At 37.3% G+C, this 19,774-nt stretch overlaps 6 protein-coding genes across 7 annotated transcripts; 2 read left to right on the forward strand and 4 right to left on the reverse strand.

Moving 5' to 3' along the window:
• Positions 1-432: 432 nt before the first annotated feature.
• LOC130049099 (uncharacterized) lies at positions 433-3,668 on the reverse strand. The gene is made up of 4 exons (XM_056146228.1): positions 1,826-3,668; positions 1,628-1,705; positions 1,354-1,449; positions 433-1,094 (listed from the first exon to the last, which is right to left on the reverse strand). Exons 1-4 carry the CDS (start codon positions 1,960-1,962, stop codon positions 896-898), a joined length of 510 nt encoding a protein of 169 aa, XP_056002203.1. The 5' UTR covers positions 1,963-3,668; the 3' UTR covers positions 433-895.
• Positions 3,357-7,235, forward strand: LOC130049098 (arp2/3 complex-activating protein rickA-like). 2 transcript variants are annotated; one of them, XM_056146226.1, is made up of 4 exons: positions 3,357-3,810; positions 4,485-4,784; positions 4,979-5,041; positions 5,572-7,235. In XM_056146226.1, exons 1-4 carry the CDS (start codon positions 3,480-3,482, stop codon positions 5,907-5,909), a joined length of 1,032 nt encoding a protein of 343 aa, XP_056002201.1. In that variant the 5' UTR covers positions 3,357-3,479; the 3' UTR covers positions 5,910-7,235. The 2 variants fall into 2 exon arrangements, with proteins under 2 accessions (XP_056002201.1, XP_056002202.1); XM_056146227.1 differs by lacking the exon at positions 4,979-5,041.
• A 2,728-nt stretch (positions 7,236-9,963) lies between these two features.
• On the forward strand, positions 9,964-11,332 carry LOC125663345 (uncharacterized). Its single transcript, XM_056147641.1, has 3 exons — positions 9,964-10,381; positions 10,514-11,141; positions 11,242-11,332. Exons 1-3 carry the CDS (start codon positions 9,964-9,966, stop codon positions 11,330-11,332), a joined length of 1,137 nt encoding a protein of 378 aa, XP_056003616.1.
• A 2,751-nt stretch (positions 11,333-14,083) lies between these two features.
• LOC130049703 (uncharacterized protein F54H12.2-like) lies at positions 14,084-15,400 on the reverse strand. Its single transcript, XM_056147642.1, has one exon. It carries the CDS (start codon positions 15,398-15,400, stop codon positions 14,084-14,086), a length of 1,317 nt encoding a protein of 438 aa, XP_056003617.1.
• Positions 15,401-15,444: 44 nt separating this feature from the next.
• Positions 15,445-18,842, reverse strand: LOC125661350 (uncharacterized). The gene has a single exon (XM_048893335.2). It carries the CDS (start codon positions 18,773-18,775, stop codon positions 17,705-17,707), a length of 1,071 nt encoding a protein of 356 aa, XP_048749292.1. The 5' UTR covers positions 18,776-18,842; the 3' UTR covers positions 15,445-17,704.
• Positions 16,373-17,527, reverse strand: LOC130049704 (uncharacterized). Its single transcript, XM_056147643.1, has one exon. It carries the CDS (start codon positions 17,525-17,527, stop codon positions 16,373-16,375), a length of 1,155 nt encoding a protein of 384 aa, XP_056003618.1.
• Positions 18,843-19,774: the final 932 nt, after the last annotated feature.

Raw genomic sequence — 19,774 nt, forward strand, 5'->3', positions numbered from 1 at the left:
GTCAGAGGGGGAGTCCACAGTCCAAGGGTGAGTCCACAGTCAAGGGTAGGTGAGGAGGTGATTAGCAACACTTAAAGGATTAATTCACATAGCAACAGTCGAAGGATGATACCATAAATATCTATTGTCAGGGTCACCTTAGTTCGCATAGCAACAGCTGAAGGATGCTTTTATAGATATCTACTATCAGGGTCACCTCAGTTCGCATAGCAACAGTTGAAGGATGCTTTTATAAATATCTACTATCAAGGTCACCTAAGTTCGCATAGCAACAGTTGAAGGATGCTTTTATAAATATCTACTATCAGACCTTAGTTCTCATAGCAACAGTTAAAGGATGTTGCTATAAATCACACTTTCGTGACTTTTTCTCTGCTATAAAAACGTCAATTTTTATATTCTGTTCACAATCTTAAGATACAAGTCAACTGAATAAGTAAGTAAAAGTTTAATAATATTTTCTATCACATGAAAAGATTATGCATTTACACATCATTATGGTTTTTTCTTTTAAAAAAAGTTTTCCAATGTCTCAACACTATCATAAAACAAGACATTAATTTATTTGTATAAGTGTCAAGCACATGTACACACAAAAGATAAACTCAAACACTATAGGTACATAAATCTGTGTTACTACAATATACTTTTTCACAAATATTTCTATTTCCTTTAAAAGGGTTAAATATTATTTCATTATATTCACAGTCACTGTTGTTGGAATTCCCTTACTCGTTTTTTCTTCCACAGAGTTCTTGATAATTTTAATGTGTGAACAATCCTCAGAAGTTCTTAAGACTTTTCTTAGACCACTGATTTCAACGGTTTAAGACAAAAGTCGCATACATTTACACAAACTTCAAACCGAACTACAAGGTCGTGAACTTGACCCTTTTTACACAGCTCTTTTTTTAATCAAGGTGTCTTCAATGAAGTTCATGATTATCTTCATTTGCGCACAATCGTTTTCAACTCTGGTCATCAGACTCTGTACAATTTCAAACTGTTCTTTAAAATCTGAGACCGTGACTTGTCCTAGGCCTGGTTCCCTCATTCTGTTTTCCAGCTGTTGTAATTTTACAGGGTTTGTTCTCCTGTTTAAGAAATTTACCATACAGGGTGTCAGTTACCATGTTGCAATTCAATGTACATCATACAAACTTATGATTTGCAGTTTTGTTTTAAGAATTTATGTTTACCCTTTTGTAAAAAACAAAAAAAAAAAACAAAAAAAAAAACAAACAAAAAAAAACATAAGCATGAGCAAATAATTTGATAATACTTTAAATGTTATAATTCAATTATGAACATGAATTGTTATTATTACATAAAAAGTTTTGCAATATTCATCACCTCAGATTAGTCAGAATGGAGTCTTCCACGTGACTGAATCTGCCTGCATCAGAACTACTGCTGTCAACCTGGTTTTCTGGTGTAGGACTTGAGGGTCTAAAGAGACAAAGAGAGGGTGAAAACACTTTCTAATATGTTCAAACTAAATTCTAGACATTATTTAAACCTACCTTTTCTGAACGAGTATTCGGTAAATACATATAAAATAGTTATACTAAATATACATACAAAACATTTTGGTACATTTCATAGTACACAAAAATCCAATCTTTACCTTTTTAATGACTCATCTTCTTTAGCAATTGTCCTAAATGTTGTATGGTAGCTTGGAGAGGGAGGGGTTGGAATGTAACTTCAATTAAAAATGTAAAATTAGATGCTTGAACACTGGCCTTTTACTAAAATATGAAAAGAGGGATAACTCTTAAATGGCATGAAAACTGATTTGACCAGAGTTAACAACATTGCTTACGGAGGTCCGAATGCTGACTTTTCTAAGTCCTCCCCCATTTGTAACCACATCTCCTCAAACTCCGAAAACGAATCTGTGGATTTGGTTGCGTCACTGTGATAATGTAAATTTATACCAAAATTATTTTTAAGGAACATTTAAAAATATGTTAATGACTAGACAAGACAGCAAAACAGCATAGGAAAAAAACGACGAACTATAATTGTTTTCATATGTTATTTTAATTGAATGAATTTGTGGAAATATAAAGAAAAATATATAATAATACGTATAAAATACCATTACTAATGTCATGATATGCTACTAGATTGTATGTGGACCAAGATTTTTACGGTAAAATAGTTTTTAATCATTAATATTGCATTAATAATAAAAAAAATATCAAGATTTTAGGGGGAAAACATAGTTTTATTAAAATCTAAATTCTTTGTTTTATGAAGTGAGAATAAAATATGAATAAAAGATTCCTTAAAAGTTAGCATGTAAGATATGTTGTTCTTTAAAACGAATTAGCTGTTATTTCCCTAAGTTTATTTAATTAATTTTGAAAAGTTTAAATAAAAAAATTACTTACAGAAACTGTAGATATTCTTCTGCCATTTTCTCAAGGTGATAACGTAATGCAAAACTCCGTTGTATTTATATGTCTTGAATGAAAAATTCGGTGAGGAAATGAGGAAATAATACAAACAAAATTAAGTGGGTTGGGACAGTTTACCACCCAATCCGCGCCTTCTCCGTGGGTACGAGTTTGACGGGTCAAAGAAAAAAATACATCACGATAATGACGCAGGTGCTCTACTCCAGTAACTGAATTATATTCCCTTTTTAAAAATACCGCTGTGTCGTGACATATCTGCGCGACACCCCTGACAGGAGTGATATGCGCATACCTGGAAGGTCTCTAATGAGGTGAAATTATGTTAATTAATTCATGGTTGCTCTATTTTTTTTCTACACCTGTAAACACAGGTATTGTAAGAAAAAAAAGGAATTCATGTCACCTCGTTTCAATCCAATGTAGCATCTTTATTCAACTATGTAAGAGAATATGTACAGTATCTAGTTCTTTGTATTCTTTATTCAATGTGTCCTTTTGATTTAATCATGATATTAATCTTAGCGCTATCAATCTATCTTGCAACATCAGCGCAGGGGTGTTACAGCATATTATGATTATGACTTGTTCTCTATTTAAGTTATGTTAAAAAAGAGTGATTTTTAACTCGTGATCGTAAAGTATACTAGTCTAGCAGGTTATGATGTAAATTATTCATTTCAAAGAAGATAAAGCGTTAACCTCGCATTTGCTATGTAATTAACCATTCGATTAAATTGCTGTTTAAATTTTATCAGTGAGGTTCACCTACCGCAAGTCTGACACTGATATACAAAACTGACATTTTATATATAACATTAAATGTAGTAAACGAGGGCTAAATGTGATTTACTTAAATCTTTGGACAAATCAGTCAACAACTTTGTAATAAAGGATGTTATTTATAAATTAAATCAATTTTCTCTATCCGAGTTTTTTGGATTTTTTTTTTTTTTTTTTTTTTGCTTCTATTACATTTACAGATCAAGGTGTTAGGCTTATACCCCCCTTTTCTGATTTTGTTAAGAGAGAGAGAGAGAGAGAGAGAGAGAGGAGATGGAGGGAGGTCATGTGATCAAAAACCCGTGCAGGATTTACCCGCGCACCCATCACGGCATGATGGCGAGACCGTTAGACCTATGGTTATGTTTGATGTGGATATTCCTGATTAATGGTGCTTCAGATAATTGTAAGAAACTGTGCTGGCCCATTGAAGGAATTTATGATTGTACTAAATCTGGGAGCCGCTGTGTTCGGATGATGCGCTCCGCCTATATAGACACTGTACGTGAAATACGGGTTTTCAACTGTGAAGTCCAGCTTGTGACCGACAGGGTGGTAACAAATTGGCCAGTAATAAGAGACCGAAATTTCAACAGGTGCCCACGTAAGTAAAATTTTATTTGGTGTACATACTACAATATGATTAGAATATGACTGTGTTCATGTTATACATCGGCCATATGATATTACCAGTAATATGGAACTTGAAGTGTAAATATACATATACATAATGATAAAGAAAGATAATGTACATGCTTAGCGTACATATATTTTACATCATACAAATCAGATTGTTATGGCAACAGAAGAAAAAAGGGGGGGGGGGTTATATTAAAAAAAGTGGCGGATTCATAATCACTACATAAACAAGAAAGATAACTCTTACCGGAAATGTAACCGTTGAATGAAATACGAGGTGTTCCGAATGCAATGGTAATAGGTCAATAAGATGGTATGGAGAAAGCGTTGATACAAAAGGATCATCACTTAATTTTTAAAATATATTTGATTTAAAAATGATATTTTATTTTATGAGGTTGTGTACATGTATTGAAATTGTTGTCTTTTCTTATCCCACTTTTTAAAAAAAAAAAAGTAAACAAGTTATTTACACTTCCATAATCATCTTTATGAGGAGAAGGCTATTACCAATTCATACAAAGCTCACCCCATAAAACATAGAATATAAACATTATTTAATTGACTTCTTCAATGCAAGCAAAATATGACTATTACCGACAATAAGCAGACATTGCAAGTTACTATTTTTTTTTACAGAATCGAATGTGTCCTCACCGCCACCGATAACAACAACAGCTGAAGCCCAGAAGTTGCCATCACCGCCACCGATACCAAAAACAGCTGAGACACAGAAGTTGTCATCACCACCACCGTTAACAACTACAGCTGAGGCCCACAAGTTGCCATCACCGCCACCGATAATAACAACAGCTGAGACCCAGAAGTTGCCATCACCGCCACCGATAATAACAACAGCTGAGACCCAGAAGTTGCCATCACCACCACCACCAAGCAGGACCTACAACTCCCTAAATCTTGGTTCTAAAATTGTTGCAGGTCAGTGCTTAGTGAAAAATCAATAATTATTTATATAAAATATTTAAAAAAATTCAAAAATGAAGAAAAAAATTATTCCATGAGTATGATGATGATGATGTGTTAAATGTACCAGTGTGTAACGGAAAATTGATAATTATGTATACTAAATATATATTACAAGTATATTCAAAGAAAAAATTGTTTTATTTTAGGATCCCATAAACATGATGATGATGAGGACGATGACCAACTGTTTGATGTACAAACAGCAACAGGTCAGCATATTATCATACGCTTGTGCATTAACATAGGAATGTGTATTTGTACTTTAGTAAGTGTTTGTATTTCCATCAAAGAAACAATTTAAACTTGTGTATAAATCTAAAGAGAACAAGACATTGTTTAGAAAACAAATATTTAAGAACGGAAAATCTTTAATCATAAAAGGAAGAAACTTCCCTCAGCATCTGAAATTGAATTAAACAGACTGTAGGCTGTATCTTCAGACAATGACTATGATACAGTATTTGATGCATCAGGTTTTTAATCAAAATATTATTTCAATGTTTTTTTATTTTATTTTATTTTTTGGGTCAAGGTACTGATTATTAGAATTTAACTTTAGATACAGCATCACTTTACCTTAACATCACTTTAGTAATTTGAGTTGTAATTTGAAATATAATCCAGTAAATTTAAGAATCATTGTACATTCTTTGATTATGTTTGGATATGTATTAAGAAAAGAAAAAATTGCATCATTATTAGACTTTATGTTGACACCAATTATATTTTATATTTGAAGGTTTCTTAACGTGGGCTCTTATTACAACCATGGGAGTTATTGTAGTTGCTGTTAAACAATGTATTAAGAAGAAATTGCTCCGTTGCCCATGTGAATGCAGGAATAATCCCCCTAATGCACCAGAGAACCCCCCTAATGCACCAGAGAACATTCCTCTTAACCATCCACATACCCCACCTCAGGCGGCATCGACACCAACCTCCTCCTCAAACCTTAGTCCTACACTTTCACTGGAAACAACTCTGACAACGGATACCTCCACAACTAGCACTAAAACACTAATTGAATCACCTGTTTCATCTCACACAAGATTCCAAACTGCTAAAAAATTATTTTAGTTATTTTAATGAACTGATATTGGAGTTTGACACAGCTGATTTTTTTTCAAATTTTTCCTTCAAGGAAAGGAAAAAGTGTTCCCATATTTGTATTGTATGATTTATCAAAAGAGTGTTTTTAAACTGTTGTGGAAAAAAATGTATGTAGATGTTATTTTTCTGCAGTTGTACTGAAGTGACAGCGGTGTAATTTCATTTTAGAATTGTGGGAGGACTGTTTTTAGGTTTTTTGTTAAAGCAAATCATTTCATGTTTGATGAAGTAATACTTATTATGAAGGTAATATATATCTTGCAGTTTTTGAAAAGCGTATTTGCAAATGATTTTAGAAAAAAAATCATGTGACAGGTCTAATTCCAATTTAGTGTACCAGAATACCGGTAACTGTTGGAAGTCTTCTTTGTATACAACCATTTAATAGGTATTTTACATACACTACCTTGTTGACTGAAATAGAGATTGGTGAAAGTGGAGATTTTTATTTTTCCTTGAAGAAAAGGAAAGGGAAATCACTCCCATATTTGTATTGTATGATTTATCAAGTGAGTGTTTTTAAACTGTTGTGGAAAAAAATGTAGATGTCATTTTTTCTGCAGTTGTACTGAAGTGACAGAGGTGTAATTTCATTTTAGAATTGTGGGAGGACTGTTTTTAGGTTTTTTGTAAAAGCAAATCATTTCATATTTGATGAAGTGATACTTGTTATGAAGGGAATAGATATCTTGCAGTTTTTGAAAAGCGTATTTGCAAATGATTTTAGAAAAAAAATTATGTGACAGGTCTAATTCCAATTTAGTGTACCAGAATAACTGTTGGAAGTCTTTTTTGTATACAACCATTTAATAGTTATTTTACACTACCTTGTTGTTTTTTTATTTTTCCTTGAAGAAAAGGAAAGGGAAATCACTCCCATTATATCTGATGATTTACCAAATGAGTGTTTTCAAAATGCTGGAAAAAATGAAGATGTATTTTTTCTGTAGTTTAGACAATTTTTTTTAATTATATGACGTGTTATTTTATTTTTGAAAAATTCTGAGATTACTGGTTTATGTATTTTTGTCAACAAAACATTTCATGTTTGATGTATTTTTGTCTACAAAGCATTTCATGTTTGTTGACAAGTATTTTTGTTATTAATTATTAACTTGTGTGATTTATAAAAACGCCTGACACAAAAAAGTCTGGTTGTTTAACCCATATATATTTTTTAGATGCAACAAAAAATGTGATTTTAGCGATGTTTAATTTTACTTTTTATATATGATTATACAAATGATTTGTTTTAAATCTACCTCATATTACCAATTAAAAGGTTTTTCAAAAGTTTGGAATTGATTTTTACTTGAATATCGGATGAAAGTGGGGAGATTGAGTTAAAAAAAATGTGAAATAGCATGCTCTCTTTCTTTTCTTAGAGATTGAACCTATTCAACTTCTTACTACACTTCAGCATTAATTTTGAAAATAAGTATAAGTGTCCAGTAAATGTATACTTTTATTCATTTAGAAGATGATGGATGGTAGCTTATTAAAAGAAATCTTGGATTCCTTGGAGGATCCGGACTCTGTGCGGTTATTTGCAACGGCAAATGGTTTAGACGATGATGTTGAGGTTAAGGACCGATTACATGAACTCCAATGGGAAAAGCACATCGACAACTTGTGGCAAGAGGTTCTGTCTGATATGGAATCTCCTACCAAAAAAATCCGACCATCTCTCGAAGATGGTAATCAACCTTCTACAAGTGGGCAGGTTGGGGGTGGGGAAGAGTCTGAAGACCCATTAGAAAAACCCTATTTCATTTGGAAGAGAGACACTCGAACATTTAAGAAAAACTTGGCCCGCGACACCACGTTTAAGGTCAAATTTAACGAGCAGTGGAAGGGGGATAAATTGTTAGATATACATAACAAGTTGCACGATATGTTCGACGACCTGTTGTCAGAGGCCCGGGGTCACGATGCGGATCTGGGAAGGGTGGTCATCAGTCATTCGAGTTTAAACAATCCGATCGTCGTGCCGCTACAATCCTGGGAAAATCTGAATGCAGATGTCGTCCTGTCCGAGATCACCAAAGTACTTAATTCGAATGAAAGCTTGTCCGTGGACGAAAATCTGTTGATCACCATAGGGTCCATCGATTTGCCCAAAGGGGGAGGTAACCCTAGAAAATTACCCATCACGTCTCTCTTTGGTCCTAAAAATAGCGTAGAAAGAAAGAGATCGCTTTTTCACGTACAAAATGATAACAACGTATGTATGGCCATTTCCATTGGTCTCTGTTACCTGAAAACGTGTGAAAAAGTAGATGCCGTTACGTGGACAAATTTAGTGGGGAAAGATGCCGGAACAATGTTCGACCATATCATCAAGCACCGTACTGTTACTCGATCCTATTACAACAATATCTTGAAAACCTCGAGAAAAAAAATGCAAACGGAGTTGGCGATGTGGCTGTGTGAAAGAGCCGGAGTTCCTACTGACAGATATTTAGGTTTGAACGACATCGAACCATTCGAAACCTTACTTGGTGTCTGTATCAACGTTGTGTCCTCAAGAGTAGGGAATAAATTTGTCAGGGTGACGGAGGACGAGGACAAGCCACGTCTGTATTTATATCACGTGGACACAGAAACTGAAAAACACTGGCACGGGATTGCCAGCATACAAGGCTTTTTTAAGGCATCGTATTTTTGCCATACTTGTTTAAAACCGTATAATGATAAATCCAAACACACGTGTACCACCTCGTGTGAGGTTTGCTTACATGACCACTGTCCAGAAACAAATGTCCAAATAGGTTGTCGAACCTGTGGACGGGTCTGTCGTTCCGTGGCGTGTTTTAAACGTCATAAAAAACAAAGAGTCGTCAAGAAAGAGAGTTATCCTCCTCCTTGCGAACTGTTTCACCAATGTAAAAAATGTAGGGTCATTCTACATTGCTGTAAACGCTCTCCCGACTTGCACGTTTGTCAAGAATGGCAGTGCCCTAACTGTCTAGAATATCAAATAGGAGAACATCATTGTTATCAAAAACCGTGTGGATGTGATTTAGAAAAAAGAGACAAAAAATTTATTTTCTACGATTTTGAGACGCGTCAAGAGGACATCTTTCATTGCGAGCAAGGGTATCGACCGTCTTGCATCAGATGCGACCAATGTGTCAAAAAAGAACGCCAGTGCGTAGACTGTAGACTCTGTCAGAACTGTCGTGATCCGTCCTGTGGTCTACAACAACACAAAGTCAACTTTGCCGTGCTGCAGACCACCTGTCACATATGTGAGAAAAGGGAACTGGTGGAGGGCGCCTCCTGTAGTTACTGCGGAACACGGTGTGAGCAATGCTCCCGAACCCATAAAGGTGAATATGTGAACCCCCCTTGTCCCGACACTTGTGGAAAAAGGGAAGTGGTGTTTTCTGGCGACAACGCCGCCGAGCAGTTCTGTGCTTTCGTCACCAGTGAACATTGTAAAAATTCGATCTTGATTGCCCACAATGCCAAAAGTTTCGACTTGTATCCGGTTTTAGAAGTGCTCATAGACCGTCACTCTATTCGACCTAGCAAGATCATTTACAACGGTTCTAAAATCATGTACATGCACATTGCGCACAAATTAAATTTGACTTTTGTGGATTCCCTCAATTTCCTGCCCATGAAGCTTGCCAAAATACCAGATGCCTTCGGTCTACAGGAACTCTGTAAGGGATACTTTCCCCATTTATTTAATACTAAAGCCAATCAAAACTACGTGGGGCCGTATCCAGAGTTGAAGTACTACGGATACGATTTCATGTCGGCCGGGGAGCGGAAAAAGCTTGCCGAATGGCATGCAACGAAACGAGACGAAACCTTTAACTTTCGAGAAGAAATGTTGCAATATTGTCGCTCGGACGTTGATATATTGAGGCGGGGGTGTCTAGAATTTAGAAACTTGGTGATCAAGGTGACAACTCTAACAGAGGAAACGGTTCAAGCAAACGGAATCATCAAGTAAACGAGCTCGGGTGGAGTCGACCCCTTTGATTTTGTCACCATTGCAAGTGTCTGCATGGGGATATTCAAGTCGCTCTTTTTGAAGGGAAAAAGTAAAATAGAAATCACCAAAGATGGTGAATCGGATTTGTACGACATTCGTCATCATAAGAGTTTAGAGGGGGTCCATCTCGGTGATTCTTGGACGTCTCTCGTCGATTTAAGAAAGGACGACAATGTACAGATAGGAAAACGACATTTCAAAAGTCCCGTGGCAGTAGTACCATCTCAAGGATACACGAAGCGCGACAATTACAGCAAAATTTCCATCCAGTGGCTGGAGTGGTTGATGGAAAAAAGTCGTCAGCGGGGTAACCCCATTGTCATTTCCCACGCTCTCAACGGTGGTGAATTCCAAGTGCCAGGGACCAATTACAGATGTGACGGGTTTGTCAAGATTCCTGGCGGAAACGGAACCATTTATGAATTCTATGGTAAGAGCTTATTATTTTAACCTCTGCCCCCCCGTTTTCCCCCTAAACTGGAGGGGGGGGGGGCGGCGGCGGCGGCGTACCTGGACTTAATTACGAATGTATTGAGGATTGATATTGTTCATTTTGGTACAGGTTGTGTATTCCACGGTTGTCCCAACTGTTTCCCAGACGATAGGAATACCATCAAACACCCGTCTACCAATCAGACCATCAAAGAATTGTACGACATGACCAAACACAGAGAAAAGGAATTGAAAAATCTGGGATACAAATTGGTCATTGTGTGGGAGCATCAATTTAAATTTCAATTGGAGAAGAATGTAGCTTTGCAACAATTCGTGTCCACCCTAGATCTCCAAGACAGACTCGACCCACGTGACAGTTTTTTCGGTGGTCGCACCAATGCCATCAAACTGCATTATAAAGCTGCAGAAGACGAAACAATCCAATATTTCGATTTTACCAGTCTCTATCCCTGGACCAACAAGTATTGTCGGTATCCCGTCGGCCATCCGACCATCATAACGGACGATTTTCAGGACTTGTCGCAATATTTTGGACTGGCTAAAATAAAAATTCTCCCCCCTAGAAAACTTTATCATCCCGTACTTCCATACAATTCGAATGGAAAATTGAAGTTCCCACTTTGTAAAACGTGTGCAGACAGTGAAAATCAAAATGAATGTACATGCTCTGTTGAAGAGAGATCCATCACGGGCACGTGGTGTACTCCTGAAATTCAAATGGCAACGTCAAAAGGGTACGAAATCTTGAAAATCTATGAAGTTTATCATTTTGCCGAGTCGTGTGAGGGGGGATTATTCGCTCAGTATGTGAACATGTTTTTAAAAATAAAACAGGAGGCTTCCGGATTTCCGGCCGAATGCGACACGGAAGAGACCAAAAGAAAATACATTAGGGAATACAAAGAAAACGAAGGTATCCAATTAGAGTATGAAAAAATTAAAAAAAATCCCGGTTTGCGATGTTTAGCGAAACTTTGTCTGAATAGCTTTTGGGGGAAATTTGGTCAGAGGTTGGGCATGCAACAATCCGTGTTCATTCACGAATCGGAAGCCGAAAAATTTTTTCAAATGCTCTCAGATCCTACAAAAGTACCACACAACTTTCACATTGTTTCGAGAGACATTCTTCAATTAGAATGGAGTAACAACCCCCTATTCGCGTCATTCGACAATAAAACTAATATATTCTTGGCCTCTTTTACCACCATGTGGGCTCGACTGAAATTGTATGGCGTTCTCGACAAATTAAACGAGAACGTCTTGTATTTCGATACAGACAGTGTCATCTTCAAGACAAAAAAGTCGGACAACTTGAATTATCTCCCCATAGGTAATCACCTGGGAGAATTGACTAATGAAATCTCTCCACAAGACGGGTACATTGTCGAATTCGTTTCTGGGGGTCCTAAAAACTACGCTTACCGCACACTGTCGGGAAAAGAAGAATGCAAAGTTAGAGGGTTTACACTTAACTGGGCCAACTCGAAACTTATCAATTTCCAGGCTATCAAGTCGATAATCTGTACCTCACACGACCGACAAATTGAAATTGTCAACCCTTGTAAAATATCGAGAGACAGCAGAAAGCGAAAATTGTTAAATAGGGTTGAAACTAAAAATTATAAGATGGTTTACACTAAAAGGAGAATTCTTCCTAATTTAGACACGTTGCCATTTGGATTTTGATTATAAAACGAAATATTTTGACGTTTTTGTTTTTTTTATTGAATGATAAATACACAAATAAAATGATAAAAGACATTATTCGTTGTTATTACACTGTCAATATGTGAGCCAGGGTACGTTTTTCTTCTTCCGCCGAACATTGGAAATTCCAGGAGGTTTCCCAACCTTCATCTTCTTAGCGACGTAACCTGTTCCAGTTTGTAACAAATTAGTTTTATCCACTAAGTCACTGGCAGTTTGTTCTTGACCTTCTGAGGATTGCTTCGAAGTTCGGTCGACTTCTCGGGATGACGTATCAGCAGGTTCTAATTTTTGAAGTAAACGTTCATATTTCAGTTTCGGTACAAGTATCATTTCCTTTGCCATTTTCCTTTGAAATGTTGAACAATGGGTTTAAGTAGAAGCGGCACTAAAGGAATGTTTTTCAATAGTATGCGACGTTTCTCTCGGTTGCTGACTTCTCTGGACCCCAAGGATCGAATGCATGATTCATAAGGTTTCAGTTGGTTTATATACTTTTTAGTCAGAGGATAAGTTCCGGTGTAAATATTAAGTGCTATTTCACTGAGCACATCGTACTGTTCACTGTTCAAGGCTTTAACGATTACTTTTTGCTGGGCATTGTCTGCACAGACAAGAAACTTTAAAAAAGCCTCGTGTTTCTTCACCGTTTGCTTCATCTTTGAATAATGAGGCGAACACATCAAATCATACTTATTTATAGAGGTTGGTAAATAATCATCTCTTCTCCCGGAAGAATGCGTGTTCTTAACTGATACTCTCTGTTCTGTGTAGGTTCCAGGCAAACATGTAAGTAACCGAAATTGGGTCGAGTCGCAGATTCATAGGCTGCTTTGAAAAAAGGAACTTGTCCTGGTAAGATCTGAGATCCAAAGGTGATGATCTGTCGGGAATCGCGGTAATTCTTAAACAAAATGACATTAAGACAATTCAGTGAAATGGTCCTGGCGTATTTTCCCGGCGGGTATAAGTTCTGAGACAACATCACGGTGGTCACGTTTCTATGATGAGATGTCACCGTGAATAGATGCACACAATCTTGTGATTGCGCAACTTGTAACATGAGATCATCCAGTACCACTATAGTGTGACTGACACCCTCTGTGTACTGCTCTATGTCTTCTTTTGAAGGCATTCCTTGATGTAATGAAAGGTTTGGTATCGTCTGCTTCATTTCCTCAAACATGGGTTGATGTTCAGAATAAGCATAAATTATTCTATCAACAGGCATAGAGAACATGCCATTGGCGTTTTGTAAAAGTGTTTTAGTAAAATGCGTTTTACCGCTTTGTGTACTTCCACATATCAGAATAGTGGAAGGTGCCGAAAACGGAAGCAAGGAACGAGTGTTCCACCAATCGTTTATGTTCTCTGTTGCCATGTTCCTCGGTAGCCAGGCTTCCTCATACTGAAGTCCAGCGTAATGCTACGCGCACATATATATATATTAACAAACTTATTCAATGACAGTATAAAAATAACTTCTCTATCTATGTTTCATGATTAATTTTAATGACAGAATAATCATACATAAAACGTTTCACAAAATCATCATTGGATTGAATGTCTTTAGAAAATAAAGCATACACATCATTTATCGAGTTTTTGAAACACAATCTTGCAATTAAAAATACTAATACATAAAGTCCACACAAATCGGAATTACGAGGCTGTAGTCGTATAGACTTGAAATTACATTGTACACTGCTCATCCTCAAAAAGTTTTGAATGTCTTGATTGTAATGAGTTGGTGATTTCCCAAGGCTGTCGAAAAACTCTGCTTGGGATGGACTTCGCACGATTATTGCCACCCAATGTTCTCCAGGCATTGGTAAAGGTTGTGTATTGACGATGAAGGCACTCGGATACCTTGTAACGATTTGGGGTAATGTGTTACTAGCAAATACACCTTTCACATAGCATCTTAAGCAGGGGTCCGTTTTCACCATATTTAGCAACTGTGTCGAATTCATGGTTGAATGTAGTTGATATCACGTGATTTGTCGACTTCCAGTAGAGATGAAAAGGTAGCAAATACAATTGCGTTAGCAGCTTTAGTTGTTGCTTGTTTAAATTTCAGTTCCAGTCTGGTGTTTCCCCGACGAATCAGATTTAAATACTCTTCTCCAAATCCACAGGAATCAATAGTGAAAACAAACAGCGAATATCCACTTCCAAAATTATCACGAGTGATGATCAGTCCGGCATCATTGTTCCATTTTCCCGAGGCTTCAAACAAACGAGCGTAAGCTGCTGAATACAGTCCCGCTGAGAAGTCTGTTTTGAGCGGTCTACCGGGTACACTTTCTCCGTTAACGTATATTCCGACGTCTGTTAACCCCATATGCTCAAAGTTAAAGGGGTTAGCGGTGTAGTCCCCATTGACGGCTTTCTGGTCCACCAAGGCCACCACGATGCGATCGGGGACCGCTTGAGGAAAAATGTTGTCCCAGTAAAACTCTGTGGATCCTTTAGGAATAGTATTCATTTTCAATTCATTTCGCATGATAGTATACTTCACGGGGGTTGCTTCTATCTGTTTACTATGGTTCAGTAGAACGCCGGGGTCTACTCGCACTTTGGCTACTTTGTACACAACGTCCAGTAACTCTAATTTGAAAGCTGGTGAAGATTCAGCCGACATAATGACAAACGGGGCACTGGATCTAAAGAGTTTGATGTAAATGTCTACCCCGTTTATCAAATATTTATCTATATCAAAGACATCTTCCATCAGGTTTCCTTCCAACTCAAAGACTGCACTTTGCTGAGTGTATCCATACCGCAGGACCAGTCCAGCATTCCCCCCATTGTATGCATTGGCGTCACTCAGGTTTCCCTCTTCTTTAAAAAACAGCTCGGATTGTTTCTGTGAACTAAGTTCGTCTCTCCCGCTGAATAAAATTGTCTTGAAATAGGCCTTCCACGGATAGTTGTTTGTGTTGAAAGAAACTAATTTGTTGTTCAAGTAGACATCCATCTGGGAAAACATACTTTGAAGTGGTAAATTTACAATGCCCGTTTTTTCATTTTCTGCCAGCGCCGTTCCATCTGCTTTCAAAATTCGGGCTTTCACATACAATTTACTCCTTTTTAAATCAATGTATTCTGCCCCCGAACCAGATACTACGATTTCGATTGGTGTATCGGATACTCCTATGCTAGAAATCGGTCTTGCTTCTGTAAAGTACACTTTTTCGACCGCTACCTGATTTGTTGGAGACGCAAAAAGAGACAGTTCCATAGGTTGAGCTATGTCTTTATTATCACTGCTTAAAAAGGCCATTTCTACTGTTTAAAGATACTCCTGTAACTGTCAATCTTAAACTCTTTCTTCTTTCTCGATTGTGTTTTCTTGCCTGGTGCTCCTCGCTTTTTCTTAATTGTCTTCTGTGTCGTTTTTCCTGACTTTTTTCGTTGTTTTGCAGGCTTAGACGACTTCTTCCTTTGAGATGTTGTTCGTTTCGATTTCTTGGAAGGAATGACAGACGATTGAGAACGTGGCCTTTTTATACTCCCCTGCACCTTGACGAATGGAACACCCTCTTTGACATCCTTGGCATGTTCGATCTTAGCTCTTTCCTCCACCGCAGTCACTGGGGTCATTTGAGTGCTGGTTTGTTGTACTGATTCTAATTGTGAGTGAGGTCTCAATGGAATGACATAAGACTTATAACTTTTCACACCTCTTCCAATTTGTTTAGGCTTGTATCTATAAGGGTTGAACTTTTTCTCTGCCATGTTCTTGTAAAAGATTTCCCACATTCTGGGATCACTGACGTAAGTTTGGCTATTCATCTTCACAGAACGTAAGGAAACTTCTTGAAATGAAGTGTTACGGTCACCGGTCCGTCTAAGAATGACACTAAGTTTCCTTCTCTGTCTGTTATATATATGCCAATCTGCTGCAATTGGCCGATTTTTACTGGAATGTAATACGGTAGTGGGTAAGTGATATTTTCTGGTTTCTTCCCCAGGTATATGCGTCTTAGGAGAGGTGCTTCTTTTCCACCAATAAGAGTTTCTTCACAAATATCACAACACACAAACAACTCAGATTCTTTTTTGGATGTAATCCAGCTTTCTGAGGAAAATTCTGTCAGGGCAACAGTCCAATATCCGTCGAATTGAATCTGTTTATTCAATTGAACTCGATAACAATTTGGTTTATTGTCAAAATAATCAGAACTGTCCGTAGACGTCAACACCATCCGAACGCTCATTTTGAATGAACACATCTTGTAGAAATTAGTGACTTTTATTGCTTTTCCAGAGAGCTTTCTGGAATCCAAGAATTGAATTTCTTAGGCCATCCTTCCCATTTTACAAATACTTCTTTGGTTTTTCCACGACGCCTCCTTTTAAGAATTTTTTCAACTCTATAGGCAACATCTTCAGACTTGACAACTTTTTGAAGCTCAGATTGGTAGAAGGTGCCTTCTATAGGATCGTCTGCCAAATCTTGTACTTTGTATACAGGTATTTGACCCCTTTTGTATCTTTTAACGACTTTGAAAAATTCTTCTGTCCATTTCTGTTGATAGTCTCTTTGAAAAGGGTGTTTAAGCTGTGATATCCTGACATTATCTCCAACTTTTAACTTGAAAAATGGTTTTACTCTTTTTTTCATTGTTTTCTTGGATGTATGCTGGTTACCATTCTTTTTTCTCAGATCCGATTTTGGTTTTGTTCCCGCAAGATAAGCATCGAGTCTTATTTCATCAGCATTTCCCTGGTTGACAGTAAGGGGAGCATTGCCACCCAAAGATCTGTGAGGTCTGTTGTTGTAACTTTTCACCAAGTCTTGCAACACATTCACAAATCGGTAAGTTTTGTTTTTCATGAAATAGCGATACATAAGGTTCTTCATGGTACGAATCACTCTCTCCGCATAATTTGCTTTGGTTTCATTTTGTGTGTATATCACGTTAATTCCTTCTTTTTTCAGAAACGTCTTTACCCAACGATTTTTGAATTCGCTACCTTTGTCTGTTCTAAGGGTGTGTGGTTTTCGTCCAGTTTGAAAAACTGATTTTAAACCATCGATGATGTTTTGATGATGTTTATTTGTCAAGGGGACTATAAATAAATATCGACTAAATATGTCAATTAAAACCAATAAGAATTTGTAACCGTCGTTGTGAGATGCAATATTACTGACGTCGGCTAAGTCACCATCCCACATAGAGTCGATTGTGTTCACTATTACTTTAGAGCGCGGAAACGTCTTACGAATAGGCTTATAAAGACTATATGAGTCTTCGTTGTTTAAAAATTGTCTTATTCTCCTTCTGCCAATCTTGTATTTGCCTTCCTGTTTAACGGCTTGATACAATTTTTCGGGACCAGCAAATGCTCCCGGTTTACCGGGAGTGTAGTAGAGATCCTTCAAGTAATCCGTGTAGTTTGACATACTGCGTTCCAATGATGATCCATCTTTGATTATCACCTTTTATATTCAAGTAACAAACCAATTAAGACAGGCAACTAATTACTATTCATTTTTATTAGATTTCGAATGAAAAACAAACATGTGTATATATAATTATTCTCATCATTAATTTTGAATTCAGTGTTCATGGTCATTAGGTCAATCAAGATCACTCTCAATCGATTTCACGTCCTGTAAATCTCCCACATTGCATTCCTTGGACATATTGTCTTGGGCATCGTAACCGAACGGGGTACATTCGGGACAGTCTAACATTCCAAGTTGATTTTGATGAGATTCGCTGAACATACAGAGTTCGGTGTCTTTGAGCTCTGGAACAGATTCATGCATTTCTTCAAGGGCATCTCTAAGTCTGGCTAGTTTGTTTCCGTTCAAAGTGACACCCTTCTTTGTCGGTATGGGTTCTGGGGCATCGTCGGGCTTCCAAAAGTGTCTTATATCCACTGTAGGGTAGCCGGGTGACAATGAGACGAACACGCCTCCGCCAATATGCCACTGCACTTCTCCATTCTCCTTTCCAATGTTGTCTATGTAGTCTTGGATATCTGGAAGAAGGGATTCAAATTTTAACCAACGAGCCAAAGGAAAGGTGACTCCTTTCTTTGTGGCAATGAGACGACCATGGGATTCTGCGAGATGGCGAATGTGAACGTAAACCGTTCCCTTGTAAGGCATGACGGTGAGGAACAGGTCATTAAAGTCATCCAGACTTATCCTACATCTTGGCTCCTGAGACTGAGGGTGTGTAGCTTTCTTTGATTGGTTTCCGGAATCTCCTCTTTCTTTGGTAGGAATGACTAAAGATCTTGCCATAGCTAATTTCTTTTCGTATTCAGACTTCGTATCATCGTCATTATTCATCAAGAGTCTCGATAAATCAGCTTGATTGGCTTTCATTAAGGCCATTCGGAATCCCACAAAAGCCCTCGATCCTCGACGTAAAATGATACTAATCAGTTTTCTGCTTTGGTCGTAACTGGTTTTCTCGGCTTCTATGCGTTGCCTCATTTCGTCGGTAATTATGTTTGAAGCATACAAATGTTCCGCGACTCGAATTGCCATCATCTTCTTCACCAATATAGTGTAGTTTGCCTTAATAAGGTTTTGATGTTTATCCTCCATCTCTGTCCACATCAAAACTCTCACAATAAAAAAAATGAAGTTAACCCGTATCCTCTCTGAGACTTGTTCAGGACTGGTGAAAATCATTCAAATCGATCAAATTTATACATCATTTAATCACGTGGTTCGTGACTGTAGACTCCGCCTTGACTGTAGACTCCCCTCTGACTGTAGACTACCCTCTGACTGTATACTACCCCACGACGTCAGTGACTGTAGACTTCAATTTGACTGTAGAAAACACTGGCTGTAGATTTTGACATTACAGATCTTTAACATTATGGGTTTCCAAGTTTTGTGTATGAAATTGAGTACGCATTATTTGTACATTTTTCTCCAGTATAGGATTTAAAACTTTTGATGCATGATGTATTCTTCTTTGAAAACGATATCTGTCCAAAGCCATGGTCATCCATTCCCCCTTTCGATCTTCATAGGGAATATAGATAATCGTTTTCTTGTCTGAAAATGTCACAGTCTTGCCCATAGTTTCAAGCTTTGACAATTCAACATTTTATTCATGCATCACTTTATATACGATTCTGTGCTTTTAAAATAGATTCATCCATATGATCGACAGATGTTTTAAGGTACTGCCACTGTGTTTTACTCAAGGTAATTCCTTTGTTCCCCGGTTTTCCAGCATGAAATCGTCGTATGTCAATCTGTATGGTGTCGTTGATGCATATCATTGCATATACTTCGTTCGAGAGTGGGTACCGATCCACGTATGAACATGTTTTAATAACATCTTTTTCCAAAGTAGGGCGTAAAACACAGTCTACCTGATTAGGTTTTTTCTTCTCGTGTAAAACACTGACAGCGATGCACAAAGAAATAATAAGAACAACTGCAAAAAAGCTAGGTACTACAATCCCGATTTTTTTCTTCAACTTCTCTTTTAACATCCCTTTGCAATCATTTCCACAATCACTTGTTAGAAGTTCCATCATTACCACTTGTTCAGCCATCTTTGATCAAAATGATTTTGCTAAACCACCGTATTCCCATTTATATATATACATAACGTATGACCTCTGTGGGCGGGGTTTTCAATACCCTATGATGTCATCTTGAACTGTAAAA

The sequence above is a fragment of the Ostrea edulis genome, chromosome 8 (genome assembly GCF_947568905.1).
Source record: "Ostrea edulis chromosome 8, xbOstEdul1.1, whole genome shotgun sequence".
In the NCBI taxonomy this organism is placed as follows: Eukaryota; Metazoa; Mollusca; class Bivalvia; order Ostreida; family Ostreidae; genus Ostrea; species Ostrea edulis.

Bases quoted from the DNA above. Each gene is read 5' to 3' on its own strand.
- LOC130049099 (XM_056146228.1), bottom strand. From the start codon at position 1,962: ATGTTCCTTAAAAATAATTTTGGTATAAATTTACATTATCACAGTGAC. The intron at 1,706-1,825 runs GTAAGCAATGTT...TTTTAATTGAAG, and splicing joins AAGTCAGCATTCGGACCTCC to TTACATTCCAACCCCTCCCT. The intron at 1,450-1,627 runs GTAAAGATTGGA...TTGTCTCTTTAG, and splicing joins GAAGATGAGTCATTAAAAAG to ACCCTCAAGTCCTACACCAG.
- LOC130049098 (XM_056146226.1), top strand. From the start codon at position 3,480: ATGGAGGGAGGTCATGTGATCAAAAACCCGTGCAGGATTTACCCGCGC. The intron at 4,785-4,978 runs GTCAGTGCTTAG...GTTTTATTTTAG, and splicing joins TGGTTCTAAAATTGTTGCAG to GATCCCATAAACATGATGAT. The intron at 5,042-5,571 runs GTCAGCATATTA...TTATATTTGAAG, and splicing joins TGATGTACAAACAGCAACAG to GTTTCTTAACGTGGGCTCTT.
- LOC125663345 (XM_056147641.1), top strand. From the start codon at position 9,964: ATGGGGATATTCAAGTCGCTCTTTTTGAAGGGAAAAAGTAAAATAGAA. The intron at 10,382-10,513 runs GTAAGAGCTTAT...ATTTTGGTACAG, and splicing joins AACCATTTATGAATTCTATG to GTTGTGTATTCCACGGTTGT. The intron at 11,142-11,241 runs GTACGAAATCTT...AAAATAAAACAG, and splicing joins CAAATGGCAACGTCAAAAGG to GAGGCTTCCGGATTTCCGGC.
- LOC130049703 (XM_056147642.1), bottom strand. From the start codon at position 15,400: ATGGCCTTTTTAAGCAGTGATAATAAAGACATAGCTCAACCTATGGAA.
- LOC130049704 (XM_056147643.1), bottom strand. From the start codon at position 17,527: ATGTCAAACTACACGGATTACTTGAAGGATCTCTACTACACTCCCGGT.
- LOC125661350 (XM_048893335.2), bottom strand. From the start codon at position 18,775: ATGATTTTCACCAGTCCTGAACAAGTCTCAGAGAGGATACGGGTTAAC.